The 16,892-nt window shown below is 45.0% G+C and overlaps 1 protein-coding gene across 9 annotated transcripts in view; it reads right to left on the bottom strand.

The window, feature by feature from the left end:
- Positions 1–16,892, bottom strand: part of SEPTIN8 (septin 8) — an 89,942-nt gene that overhangs the window by 30,685 nt on the left and 42,365 nt on the right. For 6 of the 9 annotated variants that reach the window (XM_087955361.1, XM_087955358.1, XM_087955362.1 and 3 more), the window contains 2 exons: positions 7,006–7,201; positions 4,004–4,190 (listed from right to left, as the gene is read on the bottom strand). In XM_087955361.1, coding sequence (XP_087811487.1) covers positions 4,004–4,190; positions 7,006–7,172 — 354 coding nt within the window. In that variant the 5' untranslated portion in view covers positions 7,173–7,201. The remainder of the gene's footprint in view (positions 1–4,003; positions 4,191–7,005; positions 7,202–16,892) is intronic. The other 3 variants (XM_087955359.1, XM_087955363.1, XM_026687629.2) reach the window with 1 other exon arrangement.

The following is a 16,892-nucleotide window of genomic DNA, read 5'->3' on the forward strand; positions in this document are numbered from 1 at the left end:
CATAGGGTTTGTTTTTTCCAGACCCTTCCCTAGTTTGATCGCGCTTCTCTGAACTTGTCCCAATCTGTTATTGTCCTTTGGGAACTGTGGTGTCCAGAACTGGACATGGGAGATCTCAACAGAGAATAAAAGCTGGGAAGAATGACTTTTCATGACCCAGACTTTTTATGTTCTGGTTTATGTACTCCAAAATAATATTCATCTTTTTAATAGCTGGATCATACTGCTTACCTTTAACAAAGACAACCAGATCTTGTTCTTGTTCTTTTTACAGTGAGGAAATTACCATCACTGGCTAGAATACAAAAAACTATATATATATATATAAAAATATATGAATCTGGAATTACTTTCTATTGAATAGCAATTTGCTACAGAGCAAGCTGATGTTTGGTTTCAGATCCAATTCAGCTTCTCTATAAAAATCAGGGCAAACTGGGTAAGTTTTATCAAATTATTTGCTGGAGATCTCCTAACAGGGAATCTACTACTCTTAAATATACATCACTTTGAAGTCTCATGATATCTTGTAGTCTTTTCAGCTTTATCCAGTACTATTCCTGTACTATTTCTTGAGCTTAGAGTTTAAATCCCGAGCTCTGGAAATAACTCCAGGAAAAACCAAGCCTGGAGCTAGAATAAAGAGGCACACCTTTTTATTCTCATTTAACAAGAGTCAGTCACAAAAATCCTCCTATAGAGGCAAGTATTTGGCACTATACTTTACTGTGCTATATATACATGAGTTCCATTTGAACAGCAAAGCAGGAAAGGGTTGATTCCTGCTAACGTTCTCTTATTCCTTATGAACTGCTAGAGGTGGATCAGTTCCAGTTTGACTAGACTGTTTCAACTGCAATTCCAACCACCTATTATTTAACTGAGGAATTCAGTTTTGAAGATGAGTTTTTGGCTGTCTAGAAGTAATTAGATAGAGGAGGCAGCAGCTGGTTTGGTTATGAGTTCAGCTGCACACAAATGCACAATGGGCGAGCAGGCTGGGTAAAAAGGTCACCCACTGATGAAGTCACACTTCTGAACAAGATTCCTTAATATCATAGAAAATCCAGACAGTCTACTCAAGTTTGACATCATCCTGCTGATTCTGCTGAACATTGGAACACAATGTCAGATGCTTAATAAAATATAAATCTTTGCTGAGAAGACGTTTGATCTCCAGCCAGTACATGTCATATCTAAATCACATATGTCTCAGAAGAGGAAAGCATCAGGGCCTTAAAAATAAATTAAGTAGAAAAGAAATTCCAACTTAATTAAATGTCAAATATTTTCATTTTTCAATCTTTTCCATAACTTTATTTCTTGTCTACCACTGCAGATTATTAAAAGAAACCAAATTCAAAGTAATAGTTGCATCTTTAAGAAAAAAGCAGTTTATTATTTGGAGGAATATTCATTCTGCTTGAGCTGGGCAGAAATAACAGAGAGTGAAATATAACAGAGGTCTTGTGGCAGAGGTTTACATCCCTAGTTTCCCCCCATTTTATAACTAATTTCTGATCTGTTGTTTTGATGCATCCTTCCTCACCTGGAGCGCTTTAGGGCCAGCCCCCACAATTAAAGCACAGAAAAGAGGAGATAGACCGCAAAACAGCCCAAGTTTCACCTAGAGACAAGCCTTCATCTAGAGACAAGGCCCATTACATCCATGGGAATGAGGTTTATGGGATTCTCCTCTGTAATCCATATCAGGATTAAGCAAAACAAGGATTAAGATTGTGCTCTTCTCCTCTTCAGCAGAAAATCTCTTAAAATATCTAGAAGCTGTATGACCTGAGTCGAACTTGAAAGTTGTTAATACTTACCAAGTGACAGGACGATCTCATATTATATGAAAAATTTCAATTACTACCACATCCACTGATATCTCTCAGACTGATTTGTGCATGATCCCATACTACATGAAATCTCTCCAAGGCCAAGGAAATAATCATGTCCAGAAAGTTACAGTCACATACAAATGCGCTGGTCAACATCTACATATCTAGCATGCAGCCCAACTGCAAAATCAATAGCATATTAGATAACAAAATCTACAGTGAATGAACTTCTGGTTTGCCTTCAGAATTTGTGGGTGCTCCATCACGGGATGTTTTTAAGAAGAGATTGGACAGCCATTTGTCTGAAATGGTATACGGGCTCCTGTTTGAGCAGGAGGTTGGACTAAAAGATCTCCAAGATCCTTTCCAACTATGTTATTCTGTTTTGAAGTAGCACTGCTTAAAATCCAGGCCACTAATTGACAACAAAGAGTTAAGGTGTTTCTTCACCTCTTTGCTAACACCTATTGGTTGGATTTTTGAAACCTGTATCTGGTTGTTCTAGGACAGTGATGGTAAACCTATGACATGTGTGTCACAAGCAATACTGCATGTCATTTTTGGTGAAATGTCAGGCCTCCCTCTGAAAGTGGCACAAGAGGACTCTGTTCTCACACACCTTCTGGAGTCTTTGAAAATCACATGAGAACAGGAAGTGCTTTCCCGCTCTTTTTAGAGACTACAAGACCACGCAAGAACATTTTCCGATGCCTAGATTGTCTGCAATCCTGAGCTCAGATCCTCAGATGGGAATTTCAAATAACATTTACAATTATGCATTTACTTATTAAATATTAAATGTATATAATTCATTGCTCTTTGTTATTGTTTCTCTTTTGTCCATCCATGTGTGCTGGTGTGTGACACGCCAGCAGAATCAAGGTGGGCACTTTTAAAAAATATTTTGATATGCCAAGCCCAAACGGTTTGCCACCACTGTCCTCGGGTGAGAAACCTCATCAGTATTTTCTAGCAGATTAAATGCTGCTACTATTTAAAGGGGACGCAGTGGCTCAGTGGCTAAGACACTGAGCTTGTCGATCAGAAAGGTCAGCAGTTCGAATCCCTAGCACTACATAACAGAGTGAGCTCCCATTACTTATCCCAGCTTCTGCCAACCTAGCAGTTCCAAACATGTAAAAATGCAAATAGAAAAATAGGGACCACCTTGGTGGGAATGTAACAGCATTCCATGTGCCTTTGGGCATTCAGTCATGCCAGCCACTTGACTATGGAGATGTCTTTGGACAGTGCTGGCTCTTCGGCTTTGTAACTGAGATGAGCACCGCCCTCTAGAGCTGGAAACGACTAGCACGTATGTGCGAGGGGAACCTTTACCTTACTATTTAAAAATAGCACTATTTTTTTTGTTTCTTTTACATTTTAACATGTCTACTAATTGGGATGAGCATTATCATTCTATTTTGTGCACATGAATCTCTTTGCATCAGTGACCTTTGTAGTGTGCCTCTTGTTCTCCTCTCAGCGTGAACTTCAGAAGACCGGCTGTTCCTCTTTGATCACCACGTAATAAATTAAATGACTAGTTGTCAGCTAGGTTCCCCCCCCAACACAGGCAGCATGTTTGTGAGGAGGCCCTATGTTTGACTACCACGTCACAAAAAGGCTGCTTCTTCAGATGCTCCCACAGCAATGTTTTATATCCTATTGGCTTTCGACATCAGAATATCTGCAACTCATAGAACCTGAATCATGGGCTTTATCTCTCTGCTGAAATGTTCTAAGGACAACAATAATGACTCATCTCCAAATACAATCACCCTCACTTTCTTTTGTTCACATCTCGGTAGGATGCAGCTTGTAATGCTCAAGCTGCCTCAACATTTCTGAATTGCCAAAGTAACGGAAAAACAGTCAGCGGTTTGGTTAAAATGATTCCAATAAAGTGAAGGTAATGGAGTCTCATCAAAACTGGGAAGAGTGTGTTTATGCCATTCTTCTGAGGGGAGGTAGAAAAGGAGATCTTTTGATAAAGAGAAAGGTCAGGGTTTTTGTTGAAATTATTTGACATTCGTTTATGCTTGCAGACAACTGTAGGAAAACTCCCAACCAAAGGCATCATTAAGATTGATAATAAGTAAGAAGGAAGACAGGTAGACAAAAATAAGAGCCAATACTTGTGGTGATGTGGGGATACTTACTTTACTATCCAGCTTTTTCATGGTCACCAGATCCAAGGACTTCAATGAATGGCCAGTTGGGGTGATAAAATAAAGGCAGACATGGATTCTTGTATCGTGATAATTAAAAAGGGAACGCCGGATTTTTAGCTCTTCTTGTAAATAATTTTCAAACTGCGTGTCAATGTAATCTACTATTGGCCTGTAACTAAAAACAAATTCCATTAGCAACTTGAATGGTATCATGCATGAACAATGACCAAACACTAACATGCTGAAAAACATCTAATGCTGGCTGAAACAGATTAAACCAAAAGACTATGCATGTACAAAGTGCTAAGGTGCTGGGTTTCACCTTCAAAGATCTTACACTATTGACTGCATTGGTGCACACCCACCAAGAATTACAATCTGACAATATCCAGTAATCATGCATTCTAATACCAGGATTACAGTTAGCTCTAACCCGACTACAGGTAGTCCTCAATTTACGACCACAATTGAGCCCAAAATTGCTGTTGTTAAGTAAGACAATAGTTCAGTGAGTTTTGTCCCATTTTATGACTTTTCTTGCCACAATTGTTAAGTGAATTACTGCAGTTGATAAGTTAGCAACCTAGTTGGATAAATGAATCTGGCTTCCCCATTGATTTTGCTTGTGAGAGGGTCGCAAAAGGTCATCACAGGTCACAGCAATGGTCATAAAGATGAACCAGTTGCCAAGCATCTGAATCCTGATGACATAGTCACGGGGATGCTGTAAAGGTCGCAGAGAAATGGTGAGATATGGTCATGAGTCACTTTTTTTCAGTGCCGTTGTAACTTTTAGCTGTCACCAAATGAACTGTTGTAAGTCGAGGACTACCTGTACCCCGAACTACAGATCGATTGCACAGAAGCAACTGAGATGAATAGCCTTCTACAAGCAGTAAATACTTTTCCAGTTGCCCAACCTCCTCCTCGTGTGCACCTTCTACTCAGACAGCCATGACCTATGGCTGCTTTGTTTTGTGAAAGATCTCTATGCATAGAATGGGATGGAATGGGATGGGATGGGATGGGATGGGATGGGATAGGATAGGATAGGATAGGATAGAATAGAATAGAATAGAATAGAATAGAATAGAATAGAATAGAATAGAATAGAATAGAACAGAATAGAATACTTTATTGGCCAAGTGTGATTGGACACACAAGGAATTTGTCTTGGTGCAAATGCTCTCAGTGTACATAAAAGAAAAGATACATTCATCAAGAGTCAAGAATCATAAGGTACGACACTTAATGACAGTCATAGGGTACAATAAGCAATCAAATCATACTAAGAAATAGTCAATATAAATTGTAAGGATACAAGCGACAAAGTTATGCATAGTACAGCCACTGGAAATCATGGAAGTTCACGGAGTGACTTTGGACCAGTCAATCTCTCAGACCAACCTATTTTACGAGATTGTTGAAAGGATAAAAACCGAAGGAGGGAGTGTTTGATGACCTAATCTCCTGGAGCAAAGGCTGGATATAAATGCCATGACTAAATCAACACAATGGGGGGGCACCAACAACTTGACCAGAGAGGTTCCTTGCAATAAAAGTAGCAAGCATATCTCATCGATTTCAGGTCACCTTAAAAACCTTGGCTTTAAATTCTTCTTTAGAGTAGTAGTAGATTCTCAAGTGCTTTACCAATCAAATTATGGATTAACTGCAGAAACCTCAGTCTAGGACAGGGGTGGCTAACCTTTTTGGGCTCCTGTGCCAAAAATTGAGTGCATGCTTGCACGCTCGCACTCACGTGCCAGCACCCAGAAGGCAATGCGCCCCCCCATCCCCTACACATGCGTGTGCAATCCCTCCACCCCACACCCCACCATCCCCTTACCTGCACTGTGCCTCACAGCTGATTTTCGGACGGTTTGAGGCCTCCCAAAGGCTTGAGGAAGGCTTCTGAAGGCTTCTACAAGCTTTGTAGGCCAAAATCTAGCCCCGTTTCATCACTTCCTGTTTTTCTGAAAAAAACGGAAGTGACGAAACGGGGCTAGATTTCGGCCTACAAAGCTTGTAGAAGCCTGCAGAAGCCTTCCTCAAGCCTTTGGGAGGCCGAAACAGGCCTCAAACTGGTTGAAAACCAGCTGTGGGGTGCTCACGTGTGCAGTGAGATAAGTTTGCCTGCAGCTCGTGTGCCGGCACAAATGCTTCTGCGTGCCACCTGTGACACGCGTGCCATAGTTTCGCCATCATGGGTCTAGGACATTTTCTACGTTTTGACTTGAAATATAAGTTTTGCTGTACATGAAGCCCACCAGTTACAGAACCCCGGAAGTCATTCAATAACCTCTGGGAATTGAACACCATGGAAGGCAAAGCCAGAATTAAATCACTCCTGTTTGCCTATGATGATCTTCTGGGAATCTCACATGTGAGATATAAAAACAACAGCACTCTCCTGTTGCTGTTCAGCATTGGAACATAAGAGAAGATACTAGCACCCTTGTCTTAATTTTTGAAGCAAGTGGTATAGCAGCTCTCAAATGAAATGAACACAACTTGATTCCAGCAGACTAGTTCTGTGGGGAAATGGGAGGAAGGGAATCAGGATTATCTGAGGGAAAAAGAACTCCAAAGCCTTACTCTTTCATCTTCCTTTCCACATGTGCACAACCCAGCAATTTACATTAGAGCCTGTGGAGAAATTGCGAATGACTATAACTTGCAAGCTCAGAATCAAAAAAAGTGGAGCCTTTCATGGAAATGTTATTGTATCTGGCAACTGTATAGATAATGTTACAGCTTAGCCACAAGATGGCAATGGATTGTATTTTATCTGGCTGACATCTGAAATTTCCTATTTCTGTTTTCTCTTTTTTCTGACTGCTGTGTCGTCTAAGCTTTTCATTGCAGATATTATAAGTAGCCGATCACAAGCTCAATAAATAAAGTCTTGTATTCCAGGTAGAATATACACATCCTTTTCTCATCAAAACAACACAAAAGTTTCTGGACCAAATTGGAAAGTGACTTGCCTTTCATCTTTATTTATCTGATCTCCAAATCCCACAGCATCTACAATGGTCAGTTTCAGGTGGACATTGCTTTCCTGCAGATCATACGTTCGTGGCCGTAAACAGACTGTGTGCTCATAATGACTAGCTTCCTCTGTCTCAAATGTTGTGTTAAAAAGAGTGTTCATAAGGGTAGATTTCCCAATGCCGGTTTCACCTAAAAAAATATTAAAATGTTTATTCCAATGGTGACTGACAAATGCTAAAAAAGGAAAATAGCATCCTGAAGAAACATAATACTATTTTTTTCACATTTACATTTTCAGCAATTTATAAAGCTTAGTCCTTTGTATTATGGACTTGGGATGCTTTTCCAACTTTAAAATGGAAAAGAGTAAGGCAAAACCTCTGCAGAATGGGCGTTGGTTCTTACCTGATACGCCCCTTCTCGGCGAGCCGCGAGGAGCATCCAGAGACTGGGATGTGCTTCTGAGTCCTCTTCTTGCAGGCTGAGCTTTAGATGAGGAAACGCTCCGCCCCTCACGTGGTATCGCGCAGCGTCTCCCCAGTTTTGCGATAACGAGAAGAGAGGTTATTAATTCTTTCTAATCTACTATTGGCTCCTTGGCTGAAGCAAGAGTCCCCACCAGACGGAGAAATTAGGGTGGGGCTGGATGCTCCTCGCGGCTCGCCGAGAAGGGCGTATCAGGTAAGAACCAACGCCCATTCTCCCTCGAGCCGCTCGGAGCATCCAGAGACTGGGACATACCAAAGCTGGGCTGTCCTACGGGTGGGACTCCGTCTGGCCCGAGGCCCCTCCGGATCACTGATGATCCTCTGTAAGACCCGTCGGCCAAAAGAGGCCTCCGCTGAGGCGTACGTATCTATTTTATAATGTCTGATAAACGGGGACGGAGAGGTCCAGGTGGCTGCCCGACAAATGTCAGCGATGGGGGCTTGCGTGGCCCAGGCCGCCGAGGTGGCTGCACTTCTGGTGGAATGGGCGGTTATTCCACCGGAGCGGGCAGGGAATGGGAAAGGTAGTACCTGCAATGGTGGCCCAGATGCAGCGACTGATGGTTGAAGGAGAAACCTAAGCCCCAGTGACCTGGGTTGAAAGGATAGGAAGAGGGATTCCGACTTTCTCATGGATTGAGTGCGCTTAATATATATACGCAAGGCCCTTCTAACATCTAGGGGTGCCAGAGGACCCCCCTGCCCCTGGAGGGCCTAGGGCAAAAGTTTGGTAGAACCAGATCCTGTGACCTATGGAAGGGAGAGTTGACTTTTGGTAGGAAGGTGGGGCCGGGACGAAGGACCACTCGGTCTGCATGGAACACGCATAGATCGCTCCTGACTGACAGAGCTGCTAATTCCGACTCGACGAGCAGAAGTAATAGCTACTAGAAAAAACTACCATAAAGGTGAGAAACTGAAGGGATGAATCCCTCAAAGACTCGAGCAGGGAACGAGTAAGATAAGCGAGGACCTTGATGAGGTCCCATGTGGGAACCTGTGAACAGTGGGAGGGCACAGGTTGGTGGCGCCCTAAGGAAAGATCTAATCGGGGTGATGAGAAAGGGAACCGTAGTTATCACAGGAGACCACGGTCGAGAGGGCAGAAATTGTAGTCTCAGGGTGTTGGGTGCGAGCCCTTGCGAAGGCCTTCCTGAAGAATTCTAGGATCTGAGCCACAGAGAGAGAGAGGGGATCAATCTGAGACCCGCTACACCACTGCAGAACCCTTCCAAGTGGCATCATAAATTCGTGTAGTGGAAGGTCGCCTGGCGGCAAAATAGTGTCGATGACTTGACTGAGGGCTTCTCACTAGTCAGGCGGATCCGCTCAACCTCCAGGCGGCTAACTGGAGCCATGAGGCTCCGGATGCAGAAGGGCCCCTGAGAGAGGGAGACCCAATCCGGGGATCCTCCATGGGGCGTTACCGATAAAAAAAGCGGAGGTCCGCAAACCACGGACGCCTGGGCCACAGGGAGCCACCAGGAGAAAGGTCTGCCCTCTCCTGAATGAGTTTCTGTATTACTCTGGGAACTAACGGGAGCGGAGGGAGGCATATAGGAGCCCTAGGGGCCATGGGCAAGCATGGCATTGTGATTCTCCGACCGGTGAGACGGATACCGGGAGAAGAACCGTGGAAGCTGAGTGTTGGACGGAGAGGCGAAAGGGTCCACCACCGGAAGGCGAATATTCTGGACGCTTCCTCGAATAGGGATGGATGGAGCGCCATTCTGCCTGGACCACCGTGGCCCTGCTCAGCCAGTCCGCCTGAGTATTGTCTACTCCGGAGATGTGTTCGGCTTTTAGAGATAGGAGGTTGGATTCTGTCCAGCGGCAAAGGCGCTCGGCTTCCTCATTAGCTGGATGGACTGGGTGCCCCCTTGCCTGTTGATATGGGCCTTGGCCGTGACGTTGTCCGTGAGAACGAGAACGTGATGTTTGCGGATCTGAGGAAAAACTGCACAGGGCCAGATGGACAGCGTGAAGCTCTAGCCAATTGATACTGCACCTCTGCTCGGTCGGCGACCATTTGCCCTGTGCCGAGAGCGAAGTCGAGATGAGCGCCTCAACCGGACAGGCTTGCGTCCGTAGTGACGGAGAGTCATTGAGGTTCCGCAGAAGAGGTGGCCTCTGATGATGGCGGATTGGTCCACCAGAGAAGAAACGAGAGGACCCCTGGAGGGACCCTGATTCTGGCCTTCGAGTTGCTTCTTCCGGATCGTTGGAGCGGGAGCAGGAGCCACTGGAGGGATCTACTGTGTAGACGGGCCCAGGGAATAATAGAGATGGGTGACACCATTTTGCCCAACAATTCAGAGAAGTCCAGCAAGGCCACCCTCCTTGAGCGGCTGCTCTGTTTGACCAGGGCTTGAATGCTAAGGAACACTCTCCGGAGAGAGGAAAACTCTTTGAGAAGCGGAATAAATTATGGCACCCAAGAGGTTGATTCGGTGGAAGGGGTAAGTTGGCTCTTTGCCAATTGACTAGAGACCCGTGTGCCCATAAGGCGAGAGGTGACCCTGGTATCCCTGACTGCCTGGGATTTGGACGGGGAGAGAATAAGGATAACGTCCAAGTAGCAGTGGAGGCGGACGGGGCAGCTCCTGAGATGAGCCGCCAGGGCGCCGGGACCTTGGTGAAGGTCCGGGGGCCAATGCCAGTCAAAGGGTAGGGCCACGTATTGATAGTGAAGGCTATTATGACAGAACCTGGGGAATTTGAATGGGAGGGCCCTGATTGGAATATGGAGGAATGCCTCCGAAAGATCTATGGAAGATAACCAGTCTCCCGCCTGGAGCCTAAAAGGATAGATTGCAAGGAGTGCATATTGAACCTACGCTGGATAAGGTGACGGTTGAGCCGTTTCAAGTCCAGGATGACTCTCCAACCCCAGAGTGCTTGGGCACCCCAAAGAGATGGGAGTAAAAGCCCTTTTCTCTCTGATTCGAGGGACAGGTTGCATGGCCTGGATGTCAAGAAGATGATGGATGGCTGCATCCATTGGTGCACGTTGGAGGGATCCCTTGAGGAGGGGGGATGGGATGAAGTAATCAGGGGGCGGACCTGAACTCCAGGGCGAGACCAAACCTGATTGTGTCCCTAACCCATGCATCGGATGTGGATATGTCCCATTGGGCAGCGAAGTGGCTGAGGCGGCCGCCAATGGGGAGGGAGGAAGAAGCTCCACCTTCTGCGGTAGGGCCTTCCTCCCGATCCCGAAGGGTCTCCTGTAGCTGCCACCGCGTCTGGTCCTGTCGCCCGGGACCGAGCGGTCCTGGGATCGGAAGGAAGGGGGTCTAGGGTATCTGGGCGGGAAGGGGGTAGATACTTTCTCTTACTGCGGTCCTCGACCAACAGTGGATCAAGCTGGGCCAAACAGTTTATCTCCCTTAGTGGGAGCAGTGGCCAGCTTGACCTTATTCTTTACGTCCGTCTGCCAGTGTTTGAGCCAGCATGCGGCGAGCCGTGATGTGTTGGCCCTGGAAGAGAATTTTACCGACTGGTAAGTGGCGTCAGCCGAGAACTCGGCTGCAGCCACTAACTTCGCTATGTCCTGGTGTGCTCTGAGATTGGAAGCGGGACGTGTTCCTTGGAGCTGGCGTAGCCAGCGGATAGAGGACCTTGTGAAAAAGGAGCGCCATAGCTGATTTAATGGCCCAGGCGTCATATAGGTGGGCCCTGCGCAGCACCAACTCCGCCGCATGTCATCAGGTTTCAAGGCCTCTAGGGCCTCACAAGGGGTAGCGGAGAAAACCAGACCCACAATGGGGTCATCAAGTTCCGGAATGTTCAGAAGGCTAGATAGTGCCGAATCGAGATTAAGGAATCTCTTGTCTTGGCTAGAGGGTGTAGGAGGGGTCCCTGTGGAGGTGGGTTGCTTCGCCACCGGATCCACGAAGATGGAAGGGGAAGGGATGACCTCAGCTTCCACCACTGGTTGGGTGAAAATGGAGTCCTCCGGGCCCTCTGGGACGGGGGAAGGTTTGCAGGGGACTGGGGAAGAAGGCCAGAGACATACTTGGCCTTAAGGAGGAGGGACTTGAACATGTGCGGCTTGAACAGCCCCCAAAAGAGGGTTGGTGGGGAAGTGCCCTCGTCCTCCGACATCTCCCCTTCATGATGTCAGCCTCTAAGAGGGTTTCACTGTGCGGAGGATCCCATCTGGGAGTCCTCTTCCTCTTCCTGAAATCCCCAAAGTCCCCTTCCTCCTCCACCTGGGCCCCAACCGGAGGAGGGCTGTCCCTCTGAGAGAGTACCTGATCAACCGGGGGACCGGTTGTGGAAGGATCTGATGGATAAAGAGTCGTGCTCGGAGGCTCATGGAGAGAAGACTGATCTGGTCATGTGTTGTAGTCCCTCTGCAATGCTCTGGCGGATGGCTGATTCCATCCAAGCCCTGATGTGAGGCGGAACCTCGGAGGTAGAGGGTTCGTCCTGGCGCAGACCAGCAGCAGTGGGTGTAAAAGTGGTTGGAGGAGGAAGTAATGACGGCTCCGGGCGGGACTCCCTGAACGCCTGTCAGACTCTTTTTCCAACGCTTTGTGGCGCCTTGAGGCGTCACGTTGGGAGGCCTTGGAAGGTTCCTTGTCCTGTCTAGAGCCCTTAGGTTCCTTGTCCTGCCTGCGCAAGTAGTGGACTTTGCCTTAGCCTTCAAGGAAGGACGTTTAGAGGGATTGTCGTCTGCCATGTTAGATAATAAATACTAGCAAGGGCGGTTGGCTCGCCCAGATCAGGCCTGGATGAGGCCGGGTGGCGATGAAGCTGGCCCGCTCCCCTTTTGGAATTTGTTATGTACGGAGATAACAGAAATATATATACTCTAATTTGTAATTTTTCTTCTCCCTTTATTTATTTTTATGTTTTATACCAGGTGAATATACAGGTTCTACGTATACCTCTATATATCTATGAGAAATATTGGTGTACAAAAAGAATTTTTTTTTTTTTTTTTTTTTTTTGTATTTGTATTTGTATTTCACATTAGGTGACAATATGCAATACATTAGCTTCAGGAGCTAAACAGCCCCTGGTTTTAAAAATATCATATATATTATGATTATTATTATTATTATTATTATTATTATTATTATTATTATTATTATTATTATTATTTTTTCAATGTCATTGTAACTTTGAACAGTCACTAAACAAGCTGCTGCAAATCAAGGATAATATGCATTGTAGCCACAGATTTTTCAATGGGATTAAAACCCTCTGTCAGGAATTGAACTCTTGGTGTTTTTTTTTTTTTTTTTTTTTTTTTTTTTTAAATCTATAGAAACAGTAACCGTAACAGGGAGAACTGTATCTCAGTACAGGCCAATCAGTCAAATAAACGCCTGAGGCCTAGAGTTGAAGAGAGGGCCTCTGGCAGCAGGCCTCCAGACAAGAAAAATAAAACCGGAGGGGGCTGCAACTTCGCGAAACGGGCTGCGGGAGGCCAACAAGTAGTAAAGGAGCGGGCCAGGTGGAAGAGATGGGCAGCTAGGCTTTAACCCAAGGCCTGGAGCTCCAATTCACCGCAGCTAAAGTATTTAAAAATGGCGCCCGACCACGATGCGGAGCCAAAATGGCGGCCGCAAGCTGAACCTTCGGGACGCCTCCGGGACGGAAAAGGAGGGCTTGCTGGTCAGCTCAGCTCCTAGGGCCCTAGGGGCGATGACCCTCCCGATCGGCGTTTAGGGTGGGGGGAATCCAGCAATAAAAGAAATGCGTGCCACGAGGCAACGCGGAGGCAGCGACGCGATCTGATAAGGGTGGGGGGTCGCGCTATCGCGCTGCGAGCCACAGCCGCCCCAGGGACGGGGAAATTTTTCCCTTAAGTCCAGACCCTTTGCGCAGGAGGAGGAAGGAAAGGCAAACCTTATGAAGACGAAGTTGGAATAGGCAAGAAATAGGCAAGAAATGTACGATCAGCCAAGGAGCTCTCTGAAAACACAGCCTGACTCTTCGAGGCTGAGCAAAAGACTGGGAGAGCGCTGCGCGATACCACGTGAGGGGCGGAGCGTTCCTCATCTAAAGCTCAGCCTGCAAGAAGAGGACTCAGAAGCACATCCCAGTCTCTGGATGCTCCGAGCGGCTCGAGGGAGAATCTCAACCTGATCCATAACAAACTATAGTGCCAGAATAGTATTCTAGTTTTTATTATGACAAATATATCCCCATCTTAAAAAAAAAAAAAGACTTTAAAATTATAGTTAATGGCAAAAACATCCTTTCAGGAATTTCTGTACATTTTAATTCTTTCTTTGTCTATCTATCTATCAATCTATCAAATTTATATAGCTGCTCATCTCAACAAAGGTGACTTTGAGTGGCACACAGCAATAGATGAAAAAACTAGCAAGTACAAATATAAGAATCATAACAACACATGGACAAGCACAAAAAATCCTCGATAGGGCTAAGTTAGAAGATCACGTGAGTGTAGAAATGAATAGAAAATGAATCTAGAAATATTAGCTCCTGGATATAGCAGGCAGCTATTTCATGCATGTGCAAGAAAAAAAATGATAGAGTTGGAAGGAACTTTGGAGGTCATCTAGGACAACAGTTGCTAACCAGTGGGCTGCGGCCCACTGGTGGTCCATGAGAAAATTTTGGTGGTCCGTAGAGAAATGTCACCTCCAGAGCACCCCCCAAAGCAATTAATCCAGGCTGCACGGAAACACAAGACTGCGCCGCCCACATGGCCCGCAGGAACTCTCCCCACCCACTCACTCCTTTCCTGGCAAACTTGCCTGCTAAGTTGCTATTTTTCATTTTTCCGACCATCAGCTGTTCTGCTGTGTTGGGAGATTTAGATTAGCTAGAAAGCAGGAAATTGTTGGATTTCTTGCTTTCTAGCTAATCTTTAGATCTTCGGCTCGAACCTTCCTTAGGACTGAAGCAGTGCAGACTCAGCTAGCCGATGGTAGAAACACAGATCTCTAAGTGAATCTGTGATTCTGTGAGCAACTCAATCTGCCTGCCTGCTTTGCCTGATTTTGGGTAAAAGTTCTTTTTTTATTAAAAAAAAAAAAAGCAATATTTACATACATGGTGTGTTGTGAGTTAATTTTGTGAGTTTGCTTGCTAGCAAATTTTATGAGTTTGCTCGCAAGCAAATTTTATGTGACAGACTCAGCTAGTGTGTTTTTGTGTTTTTTTGTGCGTGTGTGAGAGGGGGGGAGGGAGGGAGGTTAGATCATATATATGTATGTCATATGTATATCATATGTATGTATGTATGTATGTATGTATATGTTTTCTTAAGTTTTCGCGGGTACTTACATGTATGGTATTCAGCTTTGTTCGGGTATTTTCCCACGTCATTATAGTTGTGCTTTTAAAGTTGTAGCAACATTTCAGCAGAATCTCATCTGCCATCATCAGGCTTCTGTATTGTGTTCGTCTATGAGTCAGACTTTTACAGTTGTTTCAGTTTTAAATTTGGGGCTAGCGTACTGCTGTGCCAGAATGGTTTTTTTCTTCATCCTGATTGGTTGGGAGTCTTGGTCTGTGTTTATTGGTCTTGGAGTTTGCTGTGTTCTGCTTGATTGGTGTTTCTAATATCTTCTGTCTGTTTTGTGGCTTTTTTGTGTGTTGATTGGCTGGCAACATTGTGTTCTGGTATTGGAGGAACACATGCACCCTATGCACCCTGACTAAAGTACTGACAGCCAACGGCTTCCACAAAAGCAAAATCACCGGCTTGATCCACAAAAACACACTGAGACATAATGGAGACCTAGAAGATGAACAGACCTATGGAACAGCTGTCCTGCCCTACATAAGAGGTACTACAGACAAAATCAGTAAGATACTACACAGGCATCACATCAAGACTGCCTTCAAAACAGACAGAAAAATAGCAGCCATCCTTAGAAACCCCAAAGATAAAATTGACCTGGAAAACCAAGGCATATATGAAGTCCCCTGTGCATCATGCCCGGCCACATACATTGGACAAACCAATAGAAGAATAAGTACCCACCTGGATGAACACAAAAATGCAAAAAAGCTGGAACACACTTCCTCACTAGTCCAACACATGAAAGCCACAGGTCATAGCATCAACTTCAATGGCACCAAAACCCTAGCCACTATAGAAAACCCCAGCCACAGAATTATCAGAGAAGCCATAGAGACTGAAAAAAAGACCTGAAAGCATGAATAGAAGAGATGATTCCACCAGACTGTCAATTATTTGGAAGCCTGCACTCACAAACAAAAAAATCTCCACACCACTAGCCAGGCAAACACCTGGGCACAAACAGATCCCCCCTGATACCTCCAGCTCAAACACACCCCAACCAGGCACCCATACCTCCAGCTCAAACACACCCCAACCAGGCACCCAGATGAAACCTAGCTTCCTAACAAATGATAGCCGTCCATTTACTTGGAGCCAAACTGCACTAAAAGCCTCCAATACAGGAACACAATGTTGCCAGCCAATCAAGATACAAAAAAAGCCACAAAACAGACAGAAGATATTAGAAACACCAAGCAAGCAGAACACAGCAAACTTCAAGACCAATAAACACAGACCAAGACTCCCAACCAATCAGGATGAAGAAAAAACCATTCTGGCACAGCAGTAGGCTAGCCCCAAATTTAAAACTGAAACAACTGTAAAAGTCTGACTCACAGACAAACACAATACAGAAGCCTGATGATGGCGAGTTTGGTGGTCCCAGAGGTCCAAAAGGTTAGCAACCCCTGATTTAGGAGGCCTACCCCATTTCAGACAAGTGGCTGTCTCTTCTTACCCACAATTTCTTTAGGAAAGCTCTTCTACTGGTTAATTGTTCTCAATGTCAAGAAATTTCTCCTTATTTCTAGGTTCATTCCCTCCTTGATTAGTTCCCATCCATTGCTTCTTGTTCTGCTTTCTGATGCTTTGAAGAATAGATCGACCCCCTTTTCTTTGTGGCAGCCTCTTTAGATATTGGAACATTGCTACCATGTCATCCCCATTTCTTCTTTTCACTAAACTAAACTTTCATTAAAGATAAGGAACTGAATTATTGGAGTGGCACCAAAGTACAATAAAAGGACAAAGAAACATTCATAGCTGGCCCAGATTGTCTAATACAGCAACCCATCTCCATGTATTTGTTCAACTTATCACTGCAGAACATATCAAGAAACTTAAACTGTGAGGGAGGAGTTTAAAACCAAAGCTTAAAATGTTCCTTTTCACAGTAAAGGCATTACGTTACATCTTGTGACAGACTATGAAGACCAGCAAGTAAAAGCTGAAACTTAAAAATGTAAATATCTTTCAAAGCACAGCTTAAAATCATGTAAAGACTTTTTCCATAAATAAAAAAAATATTTTAGGTATACAAAACTAAACAGTTTGTTTAACAAGCCATTAAATATTGTAAAGCCCACAATTTCTATAC

Source organism: Notechis scutatus, chromosome 2, assembly GCF_049901735.1.
Source record: "Notechis scutatus isolate UNSWTSFEM ecotype Mainland chromosome 2, rNotScu1.2, whole genome shotgun sequence".
Taxonomy (NCBI): Eukaryota; Metazoa; Chordata; class Lepidosauria; order Squamata; family Elapidae; genus Notechis; species Notechis scutatus.